The 25,057-nt window shown below is 44.8% G+C and overlaps 1 protein-coding gene and 1 pseudogene across 1 annotated transcript; one reads left to right on the top strand and one right to left on the bottom strand.

The window, feature by feature from the left end:
- Positions 1-1,413: 1,413 nt before the first annotated feature.
- On the bottom strand, positions 1,414-9,336 carry LOC143680283 (chromobox protein homolog 1-like; annotated as a pseudogene).
- IRF6 (interferon regulatory factor 6) lies at positions 6,805-22,607 on the top strand. The gene is made up of 9 exons (XM_077157690.1): positions 6,805-7,007; positions 11,010-11,098; positions 11,665-11,841; positions 15,532-15,736; positions 16,767-16,895; positions 18,765-18,908; positions 19,932-20,324; positions 21,113-21,231; positions 21,903-22,607. Exons 3-9 carry the CDS (start codon positions 11,668-11,670, stop codon positions 22,125-22,127), a joined length of 1,389 nt encoding a protein of 462 aa, XP_077013805.1. The 5' UTR covers positions 6,805-7,007; positions 11,010-11,098; positions 11,665-11,667; the 3' UTR covers positions 22,128-22,607.
- The last annotated feature ends 2,450 nt before the right edge of the window (positions 22,608-25,057 follow it).

The following is a 25,057-nucleotide window of genomic DNA, read 5'->3' as shown; positions in this document are numbered from 1 at the left end:
TTATCAAAACAGAAACTGACAATGTTGTATGAAGTTTACATGTCAACAAAATTTTCACAGAAATCTAACACATGCCTAAAAAGAGTTTACAAGGTAGTTCTAGATTGTATCAAGAACAGATGGATCTCATGGTTCAAACAAAGCATTTTGGCTATCAGTTCATTCTTAGAGGGTTTTTTTTTTTGTTCGTTTTTTTGTTGTCTTTTTTTTTTAATGTTTATTTCGTTTGAAGCAAATCACTGCCCCATTGTGAAAGTTTAATTTTTCCTGAGACCAAGGCTACAGAAATCACCCAATCTTTGAATTGATTCAATGAAACTTGTGCTGTTAGTGACTGAACCCTGCCACCAATGGTTTCAGAGTTCAAAGTTAAAAAAAATAGAGAGGTTCTAAGAATTTTCTACCCCTTGTCATCGGCCCTTGTCTTTCTCTAGTCTCCTATCTCCTATATCACCCTCTTTTCTCCCCCAAATCTTCAGCGAGTGGCTTGGATGGACAAGCTGACACAACTTAATTGGAAAAGAAAGGGTTTTCTTGTTAATTTCAAGAATTAGCACCTCAGAGACAGAATGATCTGCCTGTGTATATGCTCCAATAAAAGTCCTTCCCTCCTCAGTCAGTTTTCATCTCCAAAAGGCAGTTTTGGTAAATCACCAATTGACAGTCCTTTGTGGAAGACAGCATTTAAACACAGGCAGGGAACACCTTGGCTTATAGGTTTTAGGCATTCAGACCTTTGAAACCGTCTCTCACTAGCCTCATATATGTTACCAGTGACATTTTTGAAGAAGTAACATTTTCTGGACAAAGAACCGAATCATTAGTAACTTTTTTTTCCCAATGCTTCACCATTTCCCCAATCAGGCACCAAATTTCAAAGAAAATGATTCTCCCCACCCCCCACCCCCTGCAAATAATACACCAGTAACAGCCAAAACTACACACATGCTACACTGTGAAAGTGCAGTTAAAAGGTGGGCCATGGTGGCTCAGCAGGCAGAGTTCTTGTCTGCCATTCTGGAGATCACCTGCCCATGCAAAAAAAAAATAGCAGTTAACACTTTTGGGAAGAAGGCTGTGGGTTGTGCAGATGCTCTCTGGAGATCTATAGTATCTTTTTGCTCTCCTACAAGTTCTGTCCTTCATGGACGGCTCCTTTGGTTTTTCTCAGCAAAGTGCAGAATGGATTGCCTTGAAACACTTATCTCCTCCCTTCCCCTCCACGGGGTGGGTGTGCAAACTACACCGCACAGAATGGCTTTAAAAGCACTTGGGCTGCTGAAGGGCACAGAAGCTATACTGGCTTTTCAAAGGACATCTTCTCAAGCCACCTCTATAGGGTCAAGACAAGTAGAACTCCTTCCCTCCCCCAGTTTAAACCCACAGTCAGAAGTGGCAGGGGCTGGTACTCAGTTAATTCCTGTCATTTTTTTTGTCCTCCTCCTTTGAGGGATAGAAATGCCACGTCAGCCTTTCCTTCCCGAAGGATATGACAACCTGTGGACACTCGACATTGGCTTCCTTGGCAGGGACCAGATCAGCCTCATCAGAGTGTTTCCATTTCATCAGGAACACGAGTTCTCCTCTGGGGTCTGTAGCACCAATAACTGGCCCTGGCTCCAAACCAGGGGCAAACCCTCCTGGCTTTTCTGACTCGTATCTTCTTCTTTGGCTTACTCTCCTCTCCCTTATCTTCAGAATCAGGCCAGCTTTGCACTTGTCTCCCCCTGACTTATCTGTCTGGTGTTCCGTTTTCTGTGATTGCAGAAGCTCAGCAGTGGGGTCAGGGCAATCCAGGTCTCTTCTGGCTCCCACGTGTTGCTGTCATTGGAGAAACCCTTCCCCTCCACTTTGCCCTTCACCACTCCACAGTCGAGAATTTTTCCCACCACGTATTCCTCTTCCTCTAGCACCTCTTCCACTTTCTTCTTGTTTGTTTCTCCCCCATAGGGCCCGCCAGCTTTCCGGTGTAAAGGGGGACACTGCTCAGAGGAGCCTGAGGGGTACCGGTGCAAAGCTATTGGAGCTTTGCGCCCGGAATACCCACGAGCCGGGGGGCCGCGGGCGAAGCCCCCACAGAGGCGACGTACTGCAGCCCCTGCCAGCCGCACGCCCCTCTGCGGAACCAAAGACCTTGCTTCCTATTTTTATTGATATATTTTGTCTCCTAAAATTTTTGTTGAAATCTCTCATCCATTCTCATCTCCCCTCCCGTCACCACCCTCATTCTTTTTGTCCTCTTTTAATCTTGTGGTTAATTTCTTCTTCTCTTATTATTCTTTTTAAAAAATCCTTTCATTGGACTTGTACCAGGGTGGTTTGGGGAGGGAGAGGAGATAAATGCATTTGGTCCATCAGTCATATCGAACACAAATCCAGTTTCTTATTAATCCCCAAATGATCCTGAGTTCCTAGATACTTCATTTTTCTCAACTCAATAAACTGCCCAGTGCTCTTTCAGCTCAGCCAAGCTCAGGATAGTGCTAGAGACTCTGGGTTGCAAGGGATTCCTGTCCAGCTCTCAAGAACTTGACTGAGGTCTGGAGGGAAATGATTTACAGGGACAAAACAAAGATCAGAGAATAGCATGGAGGAGCCCTTCCGCCCACGCAGCACTTCGCAGGTATCAAAGAGCTTTCACTTCCAGTATTTATTTCCCAGCAACATACAATCCACAGATTACGCTATTTGTTGCTGACCCCAAAGCTAAAATCAGGACACTCGCCTGTCCCAGCAGGACAGTGTATTTGAAATCAGGACTGTGAGCCCTCCCCTTTTGTGGTACTAGGAGTTTCTAGTTCTGCTCTTTTGTCTGCAGAGCCCGGGGAAGCTTCTTATTGCCAGCGGGAGATGGAAAACGCACACTCAGATCTGCACTGAGGGGAGGAAGAATGGAGAAAGGGCCCCAAGGGGAGGGGTGTGCTCACTTCCAAGTGTTTTACTGGGCCCTGTTTTCCCTCCACCTCCTCTCACATAGATCTAAATTTGCAATAAAGAAATCGACTCTTTTGAGAACACTTACTAGGACTCAGTTCAAGGCTAAAAAGAGAGCCAGAAATAAATAACTCTGAACACTTTCATGGGAAATTCTCCTGGAGTCCCAAACCAAAGTCTGTTCCATTGCCTGTGTTGGAAAGTGAGATTCATTTATGTACTTATTTTGTTACCAGCTTGCTGCAGCTTTCCACCATCTCAATGATTCTGGGATTCTAGAATCTTCCATGAATACGAGTGTTCACAGCCTTGATTGAGTTCAAGTATGCTGCCCTGTTGGGTCTGAGCTGTGTTCTGATACATATATGCATTAATTTATTTATGTTGCTAGCTTCTGCACCTTTCCACCGTCTCAATGATTCTAGGATTTGGAGTAGTTCGGAAAGCCTGATTGAGAATTTAAGGAATGCAATTTGTGGAGGATAAGGGGACAGAGGGAGGGAACATTAAGAGGATAACAATCAATGTGCATTATAGTTTAGATTTGTCAGGCTCAACTGTAACCCTAGTACCCTGAAACACTTGGAAAGAGCCTGAGTAAAGCCAGGGCAGAGAAAGGCAGCAGGGCTAGATCTGATTGGCCCTAGAACATCTGAGATCCTCTGAGAGAGCACAGAATTGGATTGTGTATCTTGATGTCCCATCTCCTCACCAACCCTACTGAAGTCTAGTCCAGCCTCAGAGATTATTTGTGTCATTGACACCAGTAACACTAAACTTTCCATTGTACTGAGCTTTAGGGAGAGTTCCCAGTTGCTGCACCCTCTGCTCTGCCTAGAAGAGAGTAAGATTTGGGTCCCATGGCTTTATTGTCACATCCTTGATACTGCAGAAGTTAAAGTACCTCTAAATGGTAAAAGAGACCCCCCCCCCCCCCCACTAAATATGAGCTGAGTGGGAGAAGGAGAGGGGAATTCCCTGATTCCCTGTGGCTGTGAATCAGGTCCCCTGTGCTGAAGTGTATACCCTACTGCCTGAAACTCCGACTCACAGGTGAGTCAACAGAGCTCCACCTGAGCAGGAATAGAAAGCCAAATGAAGGAAATGTCTCAGGCCCAAGCCACAGTGGGGGTGTCTCATCCCAAAGGAGCTCTTTTGAGAATACAGGGAGATTGCAAGTTGTTCTTCTTCTCCAGAGCAAGAAAATGAGGTGTGCCTCAAGCAGAGAAGCATTCAGGGGAGCCTATTGCCAGGTCTCATCCCTTGAGGACCCAGGAAGTTCCTTCTGATCTCTACCTTCATTCCTCCTGCTTTATCCCCTCTGATATTTCAGTAGAGCAACATGAGAATAAGGGCTTTGTTTTGTTTACTGATCTACAGTGTCTTGGTCTGGAGGTGATTTTCTTTAAAAAAAAAAATTTAACAACGAGTACAGCGCCAGTGGGAATAAACTCTGGCTGGGGTGCTGAGCAGCGTCCTGGAGCAGATGTTAACTGACTAGTTGCTGGACAGATGGTGGGGATCAAGGTGTTTTGGGAAGGGTTGGAGAGTCAAAACAGTGGCTACTCACTCCCTGGATATAGAATACTTACAGCATGTCAACTGCTGGCAGGGCAACAGTTCTAAGAGTTCTACACAGCTCAACATTAACCCTGGTTAGCATCTGGCTCATAGGGGGCCACCAGGGATGAATAGTTGAATGAAAGCTTGCAGCCTCAGCTCGTGCTGGTGAAATAGAATAAACTCCCTAGTGCTTCCTTTCCCTCTTTCAATGCTCCTTAAATTTACCAGGAGGTTCCTTGATCCGGCATGCCCATTGCTTAGGATTTGACTCCAATCAGATCATCAAAGCTTAGATCTGTCTCCTGTCTTCACCCTCTCAGGAACATGTTCTCTGCTCCTGGTGGGGATAATTCTAAGTGGGAAAGGTTCTGGGCTTAGGTTCTAGTCCCGACTTGGGGGCTAATTTGCTACGTGACCTTGAACGAATCATTTGATCCCCCTGGGTCTCAGTTCCCATTTAAAAAAGGGGGGAATTTTGACTAAAGCTCGCAAACTCAGATGCCTAAGTCGTTAGGCAATTGAAGTAAATGAGTGACACTAGTATGCTGACTGCAGTGTCGGGTTCCTGAAAATGAGCATCTGTTGCCAGGTGCTGTTGGCCCAGGGCGTCCAGAATATTTGACTCCTTAAGAGATGTTGGAATCTGGAGGTTCATGTGAAGTCTCTGTATGAGCCAAACAAGCATGTCTTAAGTCAATTTTTCACCCTGTACTTGATATCTAGAAGGACTCTCCCAGCTTGAAGTCCGTGATTCTAAAATATATGTGTCTCCTAAAGAAGAACATTAAGAAATAACCTTAGCTATAGAGATTTCAGCTGTTGTGTAAGGGGGTTCCTGGTTTGGGCCCACACTCGTGTGACCCAGCGCTTGGGCACACTGTCACTCTCCTGCTGGTTTTCCTACCATCCTTCACACACATCTGTGGTTGATGGGTTTCAGGAGCCCTGCCCTGCACCAGATGGAAGATTCCGCTTGTTCAGTGAGCTCATCAACCATAAAGGGCTGGCTGTGCTGATGAGATAGCCTTTCCCCTGCATGAAGGGAAGAGTGGACGCAGGCAGTGGTTGAGCCAGTGGCTGGCTGAGTCAGGCCTCCGGGCCTTGTTCCCTCCCAGGCCTGAGCTGAATGCAACCCAAGGCTGGTGGGTTGGGTGGGTGTAGGAGTCAAGTCTGTCCTTACTGATCTGGGTCTCTCCAACCCACTTCTCCAACTGTCTCTCTCAGTCATTATTTAAACACCCAAACGTATGTGCCCTGCTCATGCCCTATCTCATCTGTGATGGCTCTTTGCTTGAGGATGGATGATTTGTCTCATTTACTTTTACACAGCTCATACATGGCAGGGGTGTGCACTGAAGTGGGGAAGAGGAGGGAACTCTCATTTAGCTCCAGTTAGGGGAAGTACAGGTCATGAATTTCAGGTAATAACAAGGGATGCCATCTTACTTTGTAAAGCATTGTGTGTATCCTACTTTTTTTATCCTTATACCAATAATAATGGCAAGTTCTTATGTAGGGCTTGATATGTGCTGACTGCTGTTCCAGCATTTCATATTATTTATTTAACATCCACAGCAACCTTATGAAGTAGATTCTATTAGTAACCTCATTCTACAGATAAAGAAGCCAGGTTCAGAGGGCTCAAGAATGCTTCCAAGTCTGTAGTAACTAATGGAGTTGATGTTTAAATCCCAATGGTTGGCTCCAGAGGCCATGCTTTCAACCATCACACCAGAGTGATTAGAAAAGGCACGAATCATCATTCACATCGAATAGATGAGGAGACAAACTCAGAAGAAATTGACCCAAGGTCTTCGGGTAACAGGTAGAGTAGGGTCAGTATTCCTGTCCTGAAGCCACATGGCTTCCCCCAGACCCCAGACCGGACCGAGCGTCTGAGACCCTGCCCCAAATCCCACTCCGTTCGCATATTCAGGTCCACGGGCAGTAGGGCCGAACCTGACTCTCAAAACCCTTATTTGTGCCCAACTGTCTTCATACCGCAGGGTAATTATGGGGCGCGAAGGAGAGGAGGCGCCCTCTTCACTTGGATCTGACCTCCCAGTCGCCTCCAGTTCCCACGACCACCAATTACCAGCCCCGGGGCGCGAGGGCTAGACCCAAGTCTGGGACTTTTATTAGCCGGGAATAGAAGACCGGGACTGGGGTGGGGAAGGGGCCTGGCGGGGCGGGGTCGCCAGGACCGCAGAGGGTCATATTCTTCGCAACCCGCCAATCGCGGCCGCCGGTGGGCGGGGCCACCCGGGAGGCGTGGCCGGACCGCGGCTGAGACTGCGGCGTCCTGGGGCGGAGGCGCTGACGTGAGCTCTGCGCACCTGGGCCGGGCAGGTAAGGGCTGGTGCGGGACGGGGAGTGGAGCCCGCAGTCCCTACCAGCTCTGAGACTGGCGCACTTGCCCGAGCCGTCGAGGAGTGCCGTGGCGACGGGCGATCTTAGCTGGAGACTTGGTTCGGAGGGACGTCCACCTCGAGTAGTCTGATCAAGAAAAGGTGGGGACGCGAACTTTTGGACACTAGCTTGTGGGAGGGGGTTTCGCGTCGGTGGGTGGAAAAGGGTCTGCTCCAGTGTTTGTAGGGGTGGGAGAGCTTGTTTGGGGACACCTGTTTGGGCTTGTTTGGGGCCCCTCACTGGGTCTGGGTGCCTCTCGCCCTGGAACAGATAGCATTGGGGCTGTCCCAGCCCTGGGGCGCTGGGCACCTCCCGACTTCTCACTTCTATCTACTGCATTTCCTTTCCCTCTGGGACGGGGTGCGCTGCTCTGCCCCCCACCCTCACCTCCCTACCATAGGGTAGAGTTGAGGCGCTCGGCCCCTGCTCCCTCTCCCCCTAGGGTTTCACCAGTTTGCTTGGCGGCTGGCCCCTGTGTCCCAGAGTGGGAATTTCCCAGGCCCGCTGGCCCTTGGACCTGGTGGATGTTTTGGGAAGTTTGTCGTAGGGGCAGCCAGGAGTTTTGATCAGTTTGTTTTCCCTCCCAGAGTTAGTTGAGCACAGCCAGGCCCCTTGCCCTGGGTCTGGGAAACACCCATGGATTTCTAAGTGGCCAGGTTAGGTGTTGGGGAGGGTGGTGCTGGGGAGGGTGGCGCAGGGTGTGGTTCCTCTGGGGGTGAGGCCCTCTTTTTCCTGAAGGGGCTGGAGGGTGGGTATGGAGAGACAGGGACAGGCTCCCGTGTCTGACTAGAAAGGAAGCCTGGGGTGCCACTCTTTATGGAGAAACCTGCTTTGGGGTAAAGGGGTCACTCCTGCCCCAAGCCACTTATCTTGGTGAGTGTCAAGACAGGGATAGGAGAGGGAGAAGAGGCTTGAGTAGGGCTTAGTGAAGGCTGGTGCTGACCCAGGAGTGTAGTTTAGGGTTAGATGTATATATAATGCATAACAGCAGCACTTAATACCCTGCAGCAACCTCTCACCATTCCCCAACTTGAATCCAACAATGAGGAAGAGTGTAGGAATTATGGTTAGAGGCCCAGAATTTAACCCTAAGAAAGGCTGAATGAAGGCAAGCCTGGGAATTGGAAGGGTGGCATTTCAGTTCCTTTCAGAAGGAAGGAAAAAAAAAAACGGGACTGCAGCTAAGGCCCGTCTGCAAGAAATGGCAAGTGTGTTTTACTCTGAGCAAGTTCTTGACTTTGCGGTGGCAGCGCTCCTGGGAATTAGACTGGGTAGGTTTTGCAGAGGTGGTAGTGAAGGTTCTTAAAGAGAACCCACTCCTTGGAATAGGGACAGAGGAGAGGACAGCTAGTGCCCGGAAGAGGGTGAAAGTATCCCTCCTGTGTGCTTAGTATGAGGGGAGCAGATGGGCAGGCATCTTTGTCCTCTGGCTGGTTAAATATTGGGAGGGGACACAGGCCTTGAATTTCACTGTGATGGCAGCAAGAGATACTGAATTCAGCTAGACTAATGCCATCATGGGCATTGGGATTGGACGGCAGGAGTGTTTTGAAAGTGAACTCTGATGTAGATGTGTTTGAGGGTGGGTGTCAAACATTCTCCTCCCTAAATGCTTCCTCAATCTTCTCTGCTGTAGGGATCTTTGTTGAGTCCTCTTACTGTGATGCTCCAGTAGAAAAAGGCAGGGTAGAGTGGCAGGGTTCAGTACTCTGGTAGAAGGTACCCTGATTCCAGAGCCCAGATTACTTTTCTGTGCTTCAGTTAACACAGTTATGAAATGGGGACAATAGTGCCACTTCCAGGATTGAATCAGACATATTAAGCAAAAGTGCATTTAAAAACTGTAATGCCTAGGCAGATAAAAAGGATTGTTGTGTTCCTGTCCTTCATCAGCTCAACACCGTCATCTTTTATATCTTCCAGTGGCCAAGAAATGTCTTATGTCTCTGTGGTTAAAAATATACTACTTGTAGATTAAAAAAAAAACATAAATTGAAGCATGCTTATTGTAGGAAAATGTAAATTATATTTAAAAGTATATAAGAGGGCAGTGCAAGGGTGGCTCAGAGGCAGAATTCTCGCCTGCCATGCTGGAGAATTGGGTTTGATTCCTGGAGGCTGCCCATGCCAAAAAAAATCCATAATCTTATCACCAGGTAACCATGATGAGCATTTTGTCACACTGGTGTATTTCTTTCCGTTTTAAAAATTCTGTATGTTTGTGCAGATGTAACAAGCATATGCTATGTTACAAATGGAGATAATGTTATGCATTCAATGTTGCATGCTATTTATTTTCCCCTTAACTTCATATTGTAAGCAATTCCCTAAATTCAATAAAAAATTTTTCAGAAACACCACTGTTAATAGCTGCATAGTATTGTAGCCTGTGGATGTGCCATAGTTAACAATAACCCTCTTACTGGTCATGTTGATTGCTTCCATTTTTTTCCCCCTCTCTGCCTGTTTTCAGAGTCTTAGTTACTACTGATAAATCTTGGCTGACTTTCAGAAGGTGGGAAGGGTTGGCAGTGATGTAGGTGGGGCATGGAGGACAGCAGGCTGGTGCTCCTTCCCATGGGCTGGGAGGTAGGGTTGCTCATGTGTAGTGCCATCTCGGGAGAACACTGAGAACACAGGGTTATAGATTTTAATCACTGATCTCTATGGGTGGCTGCTTATCCCTCCCCATCACTATGTATAGTTCCTTGTCTTGGCTTGGTTGCCTTATTTTTTTTCTTGGCAAGCTGTGGATGAACTAGAATAAGCCCTTTCCTTCAAAGTCCATGATCAGTAAAGAGGTAGATTTCTTGTGTCTGACAGACCCAGAAATGAGACTTGCCAGTATTACAACAGAGAAATTCTCAAAAGCCCCTCACCAGGTTGACCAGTTCACTGAAAACTTCCCACTTTCCTATTCTCTTTGTTCCTCCCTTGCCCCAACTCCGTTTCCCCAGTTGATCTCCAGTAAAGTTAGGAATAGGGAGGAGAAGGTAGAACTCAATTTTAGGAGACTATGCATTCCTTCCTCCTTTTAAGGTTTAAATGCCCTCCATGATTTGATGGATTGACATGCCACTCTACAAACAACCTAAATCAAAGCTAAACTGAAACAAAGAGAGGAGGGGCTCTTGTTCACTGCAGGCTAACCTCACCTGCCCACTGTGAGTTGTGCCCCCAGTGGGAAGGTTTCATTTGCAGGATCTGGGAATTGGGTCCAAAAGCTCAGGTGAGAGCAGGACCTGCCTTGCACTTAGAGTGCCAGAGGCTGAGTTGGGTTTGGGGTTTTCCCATTTGTTGGGAATCTGGCTCAGACTACGACTGATAGTAGGATTCGCCGCCACAGCTAAACACCTCCGAATGGGAGCCTTCATGCTGACTCAGCTAGTTTGGCTTCTGAGCCATGGACCAGGTGGGGCTCTTCCTGTGGGTGAAGGCGGCATATCTGTCTTCTTCTTCTCCTCAACCTGTTGTGGTTAACTGTCGTTAGCAGTTCCAATCCTCAGGAGCTTCTGATGAAGACATTGGAGTTTAGTGTCTAATAATTTCCATGGTGCGTGGAGCACAGTAGGTGATGAGCAAATATTTGTCTCATAGATAAGTGTTATTTTTCCAGGCATCCCTTTCTCATTTGAAATAAAAACAAAATACAATTTTAAAAACTGAAAAATATCCAAACACAGTATCTCAAGCAAACAATTCTCCAGTGATTGGTTTGTCCTTCAGGCAACCCATCTGGGCCTTTGTTTCCTGCCGAGACTTCCAGCAACCATATGCTATCTATTATGCCTAAGTATTTTTACGAGAATCAATTGCAGACTTTACCCAGGTTGGCTCCTGCAATGAATCAGTTCATTCTAGCCTCTGCAGGGAGATAAACAGACCCAGGTGAGAAGGCTGTCCTAGCTGTGCAGGGCTTGTATTTGACTGTTTTTAGTTCAATATTCTAGGGTTAGGAACTGTGGTAGTTATCACAGGGCCTTTGACCTTTACTAGGCTCAGTTACAGGAAGTGTTCTTAGAACCTTTGTCTCCAGTGTTTCCAAACCTTCTGCCAAACCGTGGATTGTCCTGTGGATAACCAGCGGAGACCCCATTTTCTAGGAACAGAATCTTTGGGTGGCCAAGAGAAAAGGAAGCTGATTGGTGGCCCAGCTCTTCAGATCCTTGAGGACACACTGCCGTTTGTCCATGTAAGTGAAGACTTCAGAATCCCAATACCTACCCCTCACATATTTCTCTCTCAGCATGAGGTGTGTCATTTCTTACTTAAATATTCCCATTCACCCTTAGTTGTCTTGTTTAAAAAGAGAAGGGGCTTCAGCTTCCTGCCCATATATTTTCTGTTTCCACACCTTTTTTCTCCCTTCTCCTGAGATGAGATTGAAAAAAACAATTTCCCTTCTCTTCCAAAGCCCTTAGTACTTCAGGAAGGACTGTATTGCAGCATGGATGACATCACCTTTTTATTTTTCTGCTTCAGGATTTAAGTAGAAGAAATGTGATCTACTTGCATGATAAGTCTGATTTGGCTAGAGCATGAAGTATAAATGGCTTTGGAAAAAGAATCAAAGAACCTTTTAACCTCTTTTCTTTTCTTTCCCACCTGGCACAGTTTATTCCCATATTTAGTTTCTTTGCTGGAATCTAATGAAACAGTAGCTCTATCATACGGGAACGATGGCTGGGAAAAGTTCCCAGTGGCTGGCCTAATACTCCTGCTCTCCCTCCTTGTTTCTCCCCCCTGTCGCCATTCCAGACCATGGCCCTCCACCCCCGCAGAGTCCGACTGAAGCCCTGGCTTGTGGCCCAGGTGGACAGTGGCCTCTATCCTGGGCTCATCTGGCTACACAGGGACTCCAAGCGCTTCCAGATTCCCTGGAAACATGCTACCCGCCATAGCCCCCAACAAGAGGAGGAAAATACCATCTTCAAGGTAAAGGGCGTCTTCCACCACCTGACTTGAGAGTGTTCCCCAGTTTTCTCAGACCTTCTTTCTTCTTGTATTTTGGTACAGGGAATACACTTAGGAAACAGCGAGAATTTACAATAGGGGTGCCCAATCTTAATGGTATGGTAATTCCTATGTTGGGGTAAATTTTTAATGGTTGAAGCACTTCATCCTTTCCCACTGGTCCACGGGACTCAGCTGTCCCAAAGGATCTGAGGTGAGGCTGACCAAACCCCTGTGAGTGATTGTCGTGATGTGGTTGAGGTTGGTCAGTCTTCTATTTCATGAGTAGCTTTAGTTCCTCCTCCCTAAGATATAGATATGTGAGTTTGTCCTTTTCTTGCTTGATTTATAAGCTGGAAGTCAGAAGCAAAATCCAATTTCAGGATTGATGCCCAAAGTTCTTGGTGAGGCTGGATCAGAAAAAAGGCAGAGAGAGTAGGCTCAGGGCTCAAAGAAGAGCCGTGCTAGAGATATTCCCCATGCAGATCAGTTATCTTAGGTAGGGAAAAGAGAGGCAGAGAGAAAGTTGACCTGAAGGTACTTAGAAAGAAAGTAAATGAGCTCTCTTACCCTATGTATTAAATAAGAATGTAAAAGTGATATGGAAAATATCTGTAAGCCAGTACCAGTGATTGGATTTGGCATTGAGAAAGGGATGGGCCTGCCAATGTTACTGAGGACCCTTTCCCCTGGCCCAGCTGGCCTCCTGTTGGGTCGGGTCCTTGGTCTGAAGCTGGATTTGCTGTTGAAACATCTGGCATTGGCTGGCCATGAGGTCATGTTTCCTAAGAGTCCCATTTATTAGACTGATCTGCATGCTTAGGGCTTGAGAAAGAATCGCTGTGGGAAGGCAGCTTTGTAATATTCATATCTGTATATCTGTTTGAAGAATGCTAAGGGAGGGTCTGTGGAAACCAGGAGAAGAGTGTGGGTGCTTTCACAGATCCCAAGCTCTAATGGGTCTTTGGCGGGATATGCAGGCAGGGTACTAATATTACATGGGCCCCTGCTATGTAGCCTATATCTATTAGCTCATTTAATTTTCATGACAACCCAGGTATTACTTTGTGTTGTAGACACCCAAGTTGAGTGTCACAGGGGCTAGGTAACTGCCAATATCATACAGCTAGTAAGTGGTGGAGCCAGGATTTGAACACAGGTCTGTCTGCTTCACATTGTCATTCTGTCCCTTCTGACTATCATGTGTGGTCTTGAGCAAATTACTTAACGTTTCTGGGCTTCAGCTTCCCCTTCAGTAAAATTGGGATGATGCTGGTCTTGCCTCCCTTACAGGATTATTGTGAGAATCAGTGAAGTATGGAATTTGTAAAGTGCCACAAAAATGCAAGGTTTATTTTCATTTTAGGAAAAGAAATAGGGACCAGCAGAGTGACTGAGCTCTCTTAGAGGCAAGACTCAAAGGTCTGAACAGAGTACTGTTTATAAATCACAATGGTTGCCACATGGCACACTGTAGGCCTTCCTTCTCTGATGCTAAAGGTCCAACCATTAAAGGGTATTACCCTCTGCTATGTCAGCTTTAGGTCTTCACTGTCATTGGAGTGGGCCCTACAGAATGGCTGTGTGGTGAGCAGGAAACTGGGGCTGTGGTTCTGGTGAGTCTGGCTGCTCTCTGTGGAGAGGTAGGACTTTAGGGGGCCACAGAAATCAACAGGCCTGTTCCATAGTCCGCACAGCCTGAGTCAGCCAGGTGAGGCCAAAATGGGAGAAGGAACAAAGGGTCAAACAAAGAGAAGGGAAAATCTGGGGACACAGCAACCAGCTACCACCAGTGTATTAACCAGAGTTCTTTAGAAAACAGAACTGACAGGATATGTGTGAGTATATATTATATATACACACACATATATATATATAATGTAAATTTTATGAGATTTATGATAGGAATTGGCTCATGCAACTGTGGGGATGGGCAAGCCCAAATTTCATAGGGCAGGTCGCAAGCTGGGAGCTCTGATGAAGGTTTTTGATGAATTCTCCTGGAGAAGCCTGAAGGAAAGATGGAAATCCTCCTTTCTGACTGCTGAAATCATCAATTCTTCTTTTAAGGCCTTCAACTGAGTGGATGGCAATCTCCTCAGTTGATTGTAGATGTGTAGATATAATCAGTCTTAGATGTAATCAGCTTACTGACGATTTAAATCTACAAAATAGCCTCGCAGTCACAATCAGGCCAGCACTTGCTTGACCAAACAACTGGACACCATAACTTTGTCAAGTTGACACATGAACTTAACCATCAAAACACAGGTAACTAGAGATGTGCCTCCCCGAGACCAGTGGCCTCTGAAGTTGAAGCCCCCTGTGGGAGGTCAGATGGAAGGAAGCAGTGTCCAGGCTCCCTGGTATCTGCTAAGGCTCCTAGGGTAGAACAACTTTGTCAGACCTCTTCATTCCATGCCACAAAACAAATGGAGGAGTCTGAGAAGAGAGTAAGAGGAAATGAACCTGAACTGATGGAAGAGGGATTTAGGCTAGCTATTGGAGGAAACTTCTTCGTGGCCGTGAGGCCCTACAGTGAGAGACTGAGGGAGATTACAGACTTCTAAGAATGGCAGGTAGCAATTAATTTCATCTAGAGGAAGAAGTCTGTGGTCAGGAGCAGGAGCAGGGAGTTGGGTTTGTACAAGGTGATCTGTCCTGTCAGCTTGAGAGAGTTGATGTGAGTGCTTCCCATCTTGTGCACTCTGCATCTTGCATTCTCTGCTAACCTAACCCATCTTTACTACATCAGGACACGCACTGCACTTCTGAAGAAAGGGATCAGGGAGTAGGCTAGCCGTGGGGGAGAGCGGATACCCTGTCAGCAGAAATTAAAATGCCTGTTAGATCTGGAAGTGGGATGGGGCTTCTGCTCTTTGCTTTGCTCCTTAGGACCTTGTTTTCCTTTTTCTCACTGGGGAGACTAGTTCTGCCCCCCTTATCTGGGGAAAGCATTGAAAGACAGTAAGGAGAAGCCAAGGTGGTTTCAACTCATGCCTCCATTCGTTGGTGTGACTGATAGCATCATGTTTCCATCAAAATGAGGGTTTGAAGAAATAGGGAAAAGTAAGCTGTGTGGGTTTACTAGGACTTTAGGCTGTCAGGCAGTGGGGCAAACTGACCCCCAGAGAATGCTCTCTGTCCTCCTAAGGACCGTTATTCTTAAAGGATCTGGTTGTTACAACCATTTATTTCTACATCAGGTTGAAGACTGAAAGGAGGGGAACAACAAGGCCAAACTCTTCAGATCATCTTCCATCTCTCTTTGTCTTATTTCTTACTGTTTAAGTAACACAAATCAACAACAAATAGGGCCCCATGCCCCAAGAAAATTGTAACTGAAATCCTGCTATCCAAAGTAATCATTATCATTTTGGTGCATATCCTTACAGATGTTTATTTTCCAAGCCTTTATTACAGCACCCTAGCCTGGCTGGTGCTGGTACCAACACTGCAGATGCAGCTACTCCTTTTAAAAGATTGTGTTTGCTTCGGGTTTAATTTCCCCCAGGCCCGCGTGGCCTGGTGGTAAAGGCAGTGTTTCTGTATGACAGGGTTGGTGTGGTGCGGCCGAGTGTGGATGTGTGGATGTTATGAGAGAGGCTGAGCACATGCTTTACAGTGGTTCTGGGCAACATCGGGCGCTCACTGTGGCTTCCCATTCCTCAGGCTTGGGCTGTGGAGACGGGAAAGTACCAGGAAGGAGTGGACGACCCTGACCCGGCTAAATGGAAGGCCCAGCTCCGCTGTGCTCTCAACAAAAGCAGGGAATTCAACCTGATGTATGATGGCACGAAAGAAGTGCCCATGAACCCGGTGAAGATATATCAAGTGTGTGACATCCCCCAGCCCCAGGGCTCGATCATTAACCCAGGTGAGGCCCCAGTAGCTGAGGAGAAGGTGGGCAGTATGCCAGGTCCTGGGACTGCTTCTTAAAGAGACAGTTGCCCCTAAAACAGCCCGACTTACAAAGTTTATGACTGGTAAAGCAGGAAAACCTTTCCCTGGGAAGGACCCAGAGAACAAAAGATGTAAATTCAGCAAAATGATCTTGCTCATGTAGGGGAATTGGTATTAGCCTGAATGCTTAAAGCATTAGAAAGTAGAGAGAATATAGAATTCTTCTGTGAAAATAGCCTTTGTCTGTTTGGATACCACTGAATTGAACCCACTGGATTAGAAGAAGTTAAAACTTGGAAGTTTGAGTTCTAAACCTGGCTTTTATCACTTTGCCATTTTGTATGACATTAATTCACATGACCCCTTGAGCCTCAGTTTCTTCAACTGTAAATTGTAGGCTTGCATCTTTCTTGCCTAATTTAAAAGCTATTATAAAAATTCTATTGATGTGACATATGAAAGTGATGAAATTCTTTATAAATGTTGGATATGTGATCATTTAACTTGTAGGATACTTTTGCTATAAGACTAACACCTGATCTTCCTGTTTACCCACTGCTTGGCCAGTACGGATTTAAAAGCCAGATAATTTAACATTGTACTCTAGTGAATCCAGTGAGGCCCTGAAATGAGGGCCTGGTCTTCACATTAAGCTTATAGGGGTGAAAAATTGGTGTCCTCAGGTCCATAAAAGGGATACTAATGTGTAGGAAGAGGGTTAGATAGGAATTAAGAGATTTTTAGGAGAAGGGAGTAGGGTCTGGAGCAATTGAAAGAGAATGAGGAGAAGAAAGCTTACCTTAGGCTCTTTGGGGTGAATTGGAACCAGGGGTTAAATAGTCTCGGTTCCTGCTCTTTTTAGCTAGGGTAATGAGGATAGATGCTGAAATTAAGGGGCAGCCTCTGTGCTGGCAGTATCTAGATTGTGAGGTGGGTTGGCTGCAGGGATGACAGTGCAACCTGAATTGCTTACCTACAGGCTTGTTTATCTGTGTCTCGAGTAGGATCCACAGGGTCTGCTCCCTGGGATGAGAAGGATAATGATGTGGATGAAGACGATGAGGAAGATGAACTCGATCAGTCACAGCACCATGTTCCCATCCAGGATACCTTCCCCTTCCTGAACATCAATGGTGAGTGTATAAGGTGCACAGGGGACTTTTACCTTGGAACTGCTGACCCCTTGGTCATCACTGTAAAGGGAGCAGTGACTGGGCCCTGTGGCCGGGCTGCTGGTCTTTAGTAAGTGGGAGTCACAGGCAAGAGAACTTTACTGGCTCAGCTATCCCAGTGGTGTATGTTCTAGGCTTAGAGAAAATCTTCTGAATCTTAGGTGATAATTCGAGGAAATGCAAATTTAAATTCATCTCTTAGTCCCACTCACAAATATAAAAGCTGTCATAAATTTTACCTATTTCCTTTAGGCCAACTGCAGATGTCATTTTCATAATGTGAAGGCAAACCCTTTGATACTTCTTTTGGTATAAATTCTGTGTCACATGGAAGGCCAATGTGTGACCGAGCATGTATGGAATTTTCCATTGTACAGTTGGAGAATTTTGGAATACAAGTTGACTTGCTCTTCTGCATCATCTTCACCTCTACTGTCCAATGAAATGTTTTCAGTCGAATGACATAAATTCAGTTGAGCAGCTTTTCACCACCTTTCTAGTACCTTCTGGCAGCTATGGGTCAAATGAGGTACTTGTGTCATCTGGAAAACCTATATCAAGATGACTTCTTTAGGATTTTAGAGTATTCTACTCTAGAAGATGCCTCAGGTTCTGAGAATCAGGATGTGACTAATTTATTCTGTATGCCTTCTTGCTCTCTTTCATTACTCTGCCATTTATATCTTTGCAATCAAGTAGTAACTAAACAAAAATTTCATAGATCTCTTTCAGGTCAAAATTGCCATGTGTTACGTTCCCACTTAGTGAAAATGTAAGAGTTGGACCTAGGGAAGTCTTCCCAAATCCTTGGCTGACTTATTCTGTCATTCTCACTCCTTTAAGAGATATAACCTATTTCTAGGATACTGATTTCCTATATATACTCATATTATATTAAAGCATCATTGTGTGTCCCTTCTGTTACAGGCTGCCTTGAGTGTCTTTTGGAAAGATGTGGCATATATATTAAAAACAAAAAAGTAAAATGGGTATTGAGATTTAAGCAGACTTAAACATAAAGCATTAAAAAAATACTAACCTCTGTGATTTCAGAGCTGTTGGGACAGAGGAAGAAGAATTATTAAAGAATAGATACCTAAGAGGTGAGGCTAGGAGGAGAAATCTGTAGACTTTGGAGGGAGCCAATTTAAACAGTATCAGGGAAATATGATGGATTTTTCACCTTTTTTTAAAAAAAGATTTAATTGGGTAACTTTGAATAAATGTTATTTTCATTTATTGGTTTAAAATTCATAATGGTTCAAAAAGATAATCAATTCAAGGGTTTCCCTTCCATCCTGTTCCCCAACGTCCTACTTTCTTCCCTGAGAAGACACATCTTCCTAGGTTCTTGAGTAACCTTCCAGAAATATTTTATGCCTATAAAAGTATTTCTTTGTTTTTAATAGAATATTTATAAATTAACACTTAGTATAAGCTAATCAACTAATTCAGTTAAGTTCATTTTATGGATGACAACCAGCTTCTATTTGATATGTGGGACCAAATTTTGCAAAAAGGTACTTTTAACTCATGCCTGTTCTAATTTAATCCCCAGAGATAACTCACTTGCTATCTGCTTATCTTTAGCAAATACACATTTTCAGAACTATGTGTTTATGGGAGGATTAACATATGTAGGAAAAACAGCAGGAGAACATTATTTCTTACTGTGTTAGTTGAGGGAATCATTGTTGGGCTGGGAGATCACCACTGGGTCATGGTCCAGTGTTTGACTAGTCTGCTAATCGTGTTAGTTCTTACAGCCTCAGGCCAGGGGTTATGCATGTGTGGTACTCCTGCCTTCTCACCCACATCCATCTGTTCTAGGCTCTCCCATAGCACCAGCCAGTGTGGGCAACTGCAGCCCTGAAGCAGTGTGGCCCAAAACTGAACCTCTGGAGATGGAAGTACCCCAGGCACCTATACAGCCCTTCTATAGTTCTCCAGAACTTTGGATCAGCTCTCTTCCAAGTAAGTGAGACCTGATATCTGTTGCTAGATCTTTAGCTCCAATTATGGTCCCTTTCCTGTCATGCTTTCTGCTTTCATTTCTTTGCCATGTATAGAATAATGACCTGTCTCACAGGTACTCTGTGGCTGGCTCCTGGCTGACTGATGAGTCACCAGGAAAGAAGTAAAGTAACATCAGTCTATGCCTACTTGCCCATAGAGTTACTCTGGTTGGTTACAGCTTCTTAGATGGGAGAGAGGTCTGGGTTTATCAGTCTGGCTAGGGGATTTGGAGACTAGGCCAGTTGTAGTATAGAGAGGTTAATGGCTATTGATTTGGTCAACGAGGCTCTGTATTTGAGGAGCTTTGGCACCCTGAAGGCAGGAAAACCTCTTTCTAAATTCAAGAATCAATCCCATTGCCTCAGTCTCTTTTTCACACTCTACATGGTAGCAGTATTTGTACCAGAAACTGAAATTTTGTCTAAAAGATAAGTAGCTTTGATAAGACCTTTAAGGTTTAATGAAGACTTGTTGAGTGAAGATTTACTTTGCTGGGAATTGTGTCCTTTTATGGCATATTGTTAGAACAGATCCATAGTGTGTGTACACATGTCCATTTTCAGAAGGATGGTTTCATATTTCTTCTTGTTCCTTTGGTTTCTTTAAATAATGAGCCAAAAATGAGACCCAAACCAGATACCTTAGTTTTGATCTCCTTTCAATGCCTTTTGATATGGAGACTCAGTATGAAATGGGAAGACCCAAACCCAATATTTTGCTTGGTAAAATGCTACCTTTAGGATATGGTTATTGAGCAGAGATGGTATGAAAGACCTTGAATTGTTTGCTTCAAAGCAGCCTATTGAGTGAATATTCCAGAGATATTCTGATGTCTTCCTTACTGTGGGAAGGACAGCTTTGGTACTGGCCTTTCTGAAAGCCGACCTAAAGGGTGGCTTGATCTTGATGGACTTGCATGAGCCCTAAGGATAGATAGACAGAGCAGTGGAGCAGGGTTCTCACTTTCTTCTCACATTGCAGTGACTGACCTGGACATCAAGTTTCAGTACCGTGGAAAAGAGTATGGGCAGACCATGACTGTGAGCAACCCCCAGGGCTGCCGACTCTTCTACGGGGACCTGGGTCCCATGCCTGATCAGGAGGAGCTCTTTGGTCCCGTCAGTTTGGAGCAGGTTAAGTTCCCAGGTCCAGAGCATATCACCAATGAGAAGCAAAAGCTGTTCACCAGCAAGCTGCTGGATGTCATGGACAGAGGACTGATCCTGGAGGTCAGCGGTCACGCCATTTATGCCATCAGGTTGTGCCAGTGCAAGGTGTACTGGTCTGGGCCATGTGCCCCATCACTTGTTGCCCCCAACCTGATTGAGAGACAAAAGAAAGTCAAACTGTTTTGTTTGGAAACATTCCTTAGTGGTGAGTCTTTTTTCAGTAAGTCTGTGGTGCAAATGCTCCCTGAGAGTACATTTTCCTTTCTCCCTCCCTCCTTTCTTGCTTGGCGCTGCAAAGATCTTAGCCAATAAGGGTGGGCCACAGTGGCTCAGCAGGCAGAGTTCTTGCCTGCCATGTCAGAGACCCAGGTTTGATTCCTGGTGCTTGCCCATGCAAAAAAAAAAAAAAAAAAAAAGTCTCTTGGAAAAGGCAAGGGAGAAGAGAGGCTTGGTTCTGAAAAATGAAAGTGACCTAGACAATGAAGATGGGGTCTCTCCAAAGCTATGCACTTGGATGCTATTTTTAGGTTGGTTTGGCTCCTTCAGCGGCAGAAGTGGGAGGCAGCCTCATCATTACCCCCCAGATGTTACCAGTTTATCTTTAACTTTGGAAGGTGATCCAGTTCATCATAGTAAGCAAAACATCCACTCTTTTGGGAAATATCCGAGTGGTGAATTCAATCAGACAGTTTTGGGGAGAGCATTGAAATGTGAATCTTATAATGTGTTTGAATCCCAAGTGGGTCTAGATCAACAATGTCCAATAGAATTCTCTGAAATGATAGAAATGATGTCTATCTCTGCTGTACAATATGTTAGCCACTAGCCATGAGTGGCTATTGAGCACTTAAATGTGACTAAGGAACTATTTCATTTTAATTAACCTAAATTTAATAGCCACACGTACTAGTGGCTACCATATTGAATAGCATAAAAGATCATATTTACTGAGTAGATATAGAGTGACCCAGTACCCCAAAATTGCTTCTGCAGATCTCATTGCCCATCAGAAGGGACAGATAGAGAAGCAGCCACCATTTGAGATCTACTTATGCTTTGGGGAAGAATGGCCAGATGGGAAACCTCCAGAAAGGAAACTCATCTTGGTTCAGGTGAGAAGATCAGAATGTGTCAATAACTCTTCTCCTTTTATGCCAATGCTTTAGCCCCCAAGTTTTGGAAAACATCTCTGAACTTCTATGCGCTTAGTTTGAATCCTGAGCGGGGATCAATCAACCTGTGCGGGCTTTAATTCCATCAGGTGGTGGTAGCAGATTAAGGTTTTATATGATTGCGCCAAGCTGGAGATTGCCGGGTCCTCAGAGTGGTTGACCTTGTGTTTCATTCTCTTACTGACATTAGAATCTTGCTGAGACTTAACAGAGTATGTCCCTTGTCAGCTTTCTTAGAAAAGCCTTTTGAATTGCTTCTAGGAATGTGAGCTTATTTGAGGAAGTAACAGCAAGGTCACTTGGGCTTGCCCCCTACCGTTGTGCAGTGAGGCAGACAATAGATTAAATTTGGTTAAAAGTCAATCTTTGTTGATTAAGAAGCCATTTATTTAGGTATGTGATGTGAGGTTATATTTAGGTTCTTTACCTTTGCTTTGACCAGCCGCTAGAAGCTTGGCATGATCGTCCCGCAAGATGAAGACATTTCCTATATCTTGACATTAAAGCGGGAGAGCTTTCTCAGGGCTTTTTTGGTCCTGCCTTCAGGCTGAGTCTCTCTCACTGTTAACCTCCTCCTCAGTGTATAACTGTGTGCTCTGTATCCTGGGCAGGTTATTCCAGTGGTGGCTCGAATGATATATGAGATGTTTTCTGGTGATTTCACACGATCCTTTGACAGTGGCAGTGTCCGCCTGCAGATCTCGACTCCAGACATCAAAGATAACATCGTTGCTCAGCTGAAGCAGCTGTACCGCATACTCCAAACCCAGGAAAGCTGGCAGCCCATGCAACCTGCTCCCAGCATGCAGCTGCCTGCTGCCCTACCAGCTCAATAATCATGAATTCCATCTTCCTTTTCTTCTTAAAAATATTGTACATATGGATATTTTTTATTATTCAGATTTAACCAGCTTTTGAACCTTTCTTCTCTCTAACAGTATCTCCAATGCTGCCTAGCTTTTAAAATTGATTTAATTTATGGAAAAATCACCCTTCAAACTTTAATATTTTAACCCTCCTAATAGTAGTGCAGTGTAGTATAAGGAGATCTGGCCTGGAAGTTAGACACCAGGATTCTAACTGCAGCTTTGCTTCCAGTGGTGTGACCTTGAATAAGACATTTAACGTTCGGATTTAAGATTTATCACTTGTAAAGCGAAAGGGCTGAAATGATGTCTGAAATTACATTTAGCTTTGATACTGTTTTGATGACTTCATTCTACACGTACAAGGAAAAACTGCCTGGAACAGAACCCTTCTGCATTGTTATTGTACCACATTTTTTTCTTGCTTTCATTAAAGTTCCCTCAATCACTGATTTGTGTAGGATCAAGCTCTGTTTGACCTGTTCTGCTAGTAGAGTAAGCTGGCTCCTGATGGGGGTAGTGAGAGGGAGAGGACTGGCTTGTTGCTTAGGAACCAAGTTTGATATCTAAATAGAAATGGGTGCCAAAGTCTGAAAGTCACCCTGCCTGTGGAGTAAAAGCTCATAAATTGAGCCTCTGAAAAACATCTGTAAAGGGAAGCTGTTGACATAGAAAGCCTGGGAATTCTATGGAAGAATGAGTTGTTGGGTGTTTTCCTTGTCACCAAATACCACTGTATGTGTGTGTGTCTGTGTGTGTGGTAGATGAGAGCATATGAATCTAGTGGTGGTCTTCTAAGGAAGGAGCTTGTCTTTGAAGAAGATCTGGAAGTGAGCTGGGCATGTAGGATGAGCTCCTCTGAGTACAAAAGGACTAGTTCCTCCTTATTTGGACACTTTGAAAGAGTCTGTCATTTGGATTTCTTTTGCAGTTGGGAACGCTGGGTGTTGGGTGTGTTAAGGCCAGGGTGATGAAGGGCTTGACAGTGTTCTTCTGGAAAAGGCTCACCAAGCACAAACTGGATTGTCTCCCTTCCTAGTGGAGGCAGCGGGGTGTGAATAATTCAAGAATTAGTGTGAACTTTGCAGTTATATCTGCCACAAACTGGTCTCACCTAGTTTCTTTTGCTCAGCCCCTGATCCTTTTGGCTCTTCTCTTTTCTGAAGAAGAAATTATACATTATTTAAACTCCAAGACCTAAATGGAAAACAAGATGCCAGTTTCTTGTTACAGGCCACATTCCTCTTGAATACGGATGCCTGTTTGTGCTACTCCATAGTAAGTCTTGTCTGCCACCCTTAACCAAGCCACTTCCTACTTTTCAAATGACTAAGAAGTTAGTCTTGCTTTAAAAAAGCAGACGCTTAACTCAATCAAGACAGGCAGTGTAACACAGCATGACATTTATTTTATTTAGAATGCTTAAGTCTTGGTTTTAGGGTCTATAAGGAATCTAGGGGGATCTGCTATTACTAAAGAATGGCTAAGAGAATATGGGTAATGGCCAAGCATCCAGCTTTGAACTAAAGGTTTTTTTTGTTGTTGTTGTTTTTTTTTTTTTACAGACTAGGAGGCCTACATACCATAGGAACTTAACATTTTTGGTCATTTTACTGAGTGGTTGATGTGAGGGAGTTTACTCGAGGAACTGTAGCTGGGTAGCTCAAAGTTAAAAACCTACTGTATAGTAAATTGGCATTGGAGCTGGGCTGATCCCTTCCACATATAATTAAGCCTCCTGTTATATATGTTCATTAGCAGCCTTTAGGTTCCCTTTTAGAATAATCATTCTCCTTGTAATAATTCTTGACTTGTAATCCTGCTTGACTACAAACTTGCAGAAGTAGGGATTGTTCCTCTCATACTTTGCTGCTAACCCAGTATCTGGTACACAGTATGTTCTCAAATATCTGTTGCTGTAATGAATGAATGAATGAACTAAGTCAGTCTTTCACTTTTAGGGATTTATTGCAAACCACCATGGGGAAAAATTAATAAATATTGGGAAGAAAAAAACCGCCAAAACTAGAGGACTCAATCCTAGTTCTGATCCTAAACTTCCTCTGGGCTAAGAACCAGAGCTAGGCTCGGAACCCCTACAAGCTGGTTCCCCTTCCAGGCTGGGTCCATCTTACCTAAACACTTACTTTTCACACTCTTTTCAAATGAGCGTTCCGCAGGATTGAAACCTAGAGTCAGGCTGCCGGCATTTCCCTAAATCTGCCTTGCCCTGCATACATTTGGGCCATTTCCTTAGGAACTCTTTGTCCCGTGATGTGGGTCAAATCCCTAGTAAAGAGGTCTTAACCCTACAATGAAGCAACAAACTTTTCTTCTTAAAACTTCGGCATCAAAACAAACGAACAAAAAACCTTCGGCATCTCTGCTTCTTGTTTCTTTTTACGTGGTCAGCAAACTGAATTTCTAGAATTTAAGCACCTTAAGGATGAGTTTGCATTGCAACACCTTAATGCTTAAAAGCACCCGAGCACACATTTGCTAGGTATCCCGCCTAAAGATTACAATCTTCGACCAGGACAGCACTTGTCCTTTGTTCACTCACATCTCTTCTTGGAACTCAGCCTCTTAAATTTAGGATTCAGGGAAGTCAAAGTAAATAAAGATTAAAGAAAAAAAAAAAAGTTCTCCAGCAGCACCCACAGGTGGTGATCCTTATGCCTTCTACAATCTTATGGGTAAAACATACCGCACAAGATGCCGCTTGTCTTGCAATGCTTCGTTTGGAAAGCAAAGAGCATTCTCTTAGATAAACATCAAGGGTGTTTATTAAGCGTTGTGTGTCCTACTTCTGGTTTCCTGGCCAAGCGGGGCACCTGAGTTAACACACAGGCAGGAAAAACCACTAAGTAACACTAGGGGAGCAACGAGCACCCAGAAAG

Source organism: Tamandua tetradactyla, chromosome 4, assembly GCF_023851605.1.
Source record: "Tamandua tetradactyla isolate mTamTet1 chromosome 4, mTamTet1.pri, whole genome shotgun sequence".
Classification (NCBI taxonomy): Eukaryota; Metazoa; Chordata; class Mammalia; order Pilosa; family Myrmecophagidae; genus Tamandua; species Tamandua tetradactyla.
This window is presented reverse-complemented; position numbering and strand designations above follow the sequence as displayed.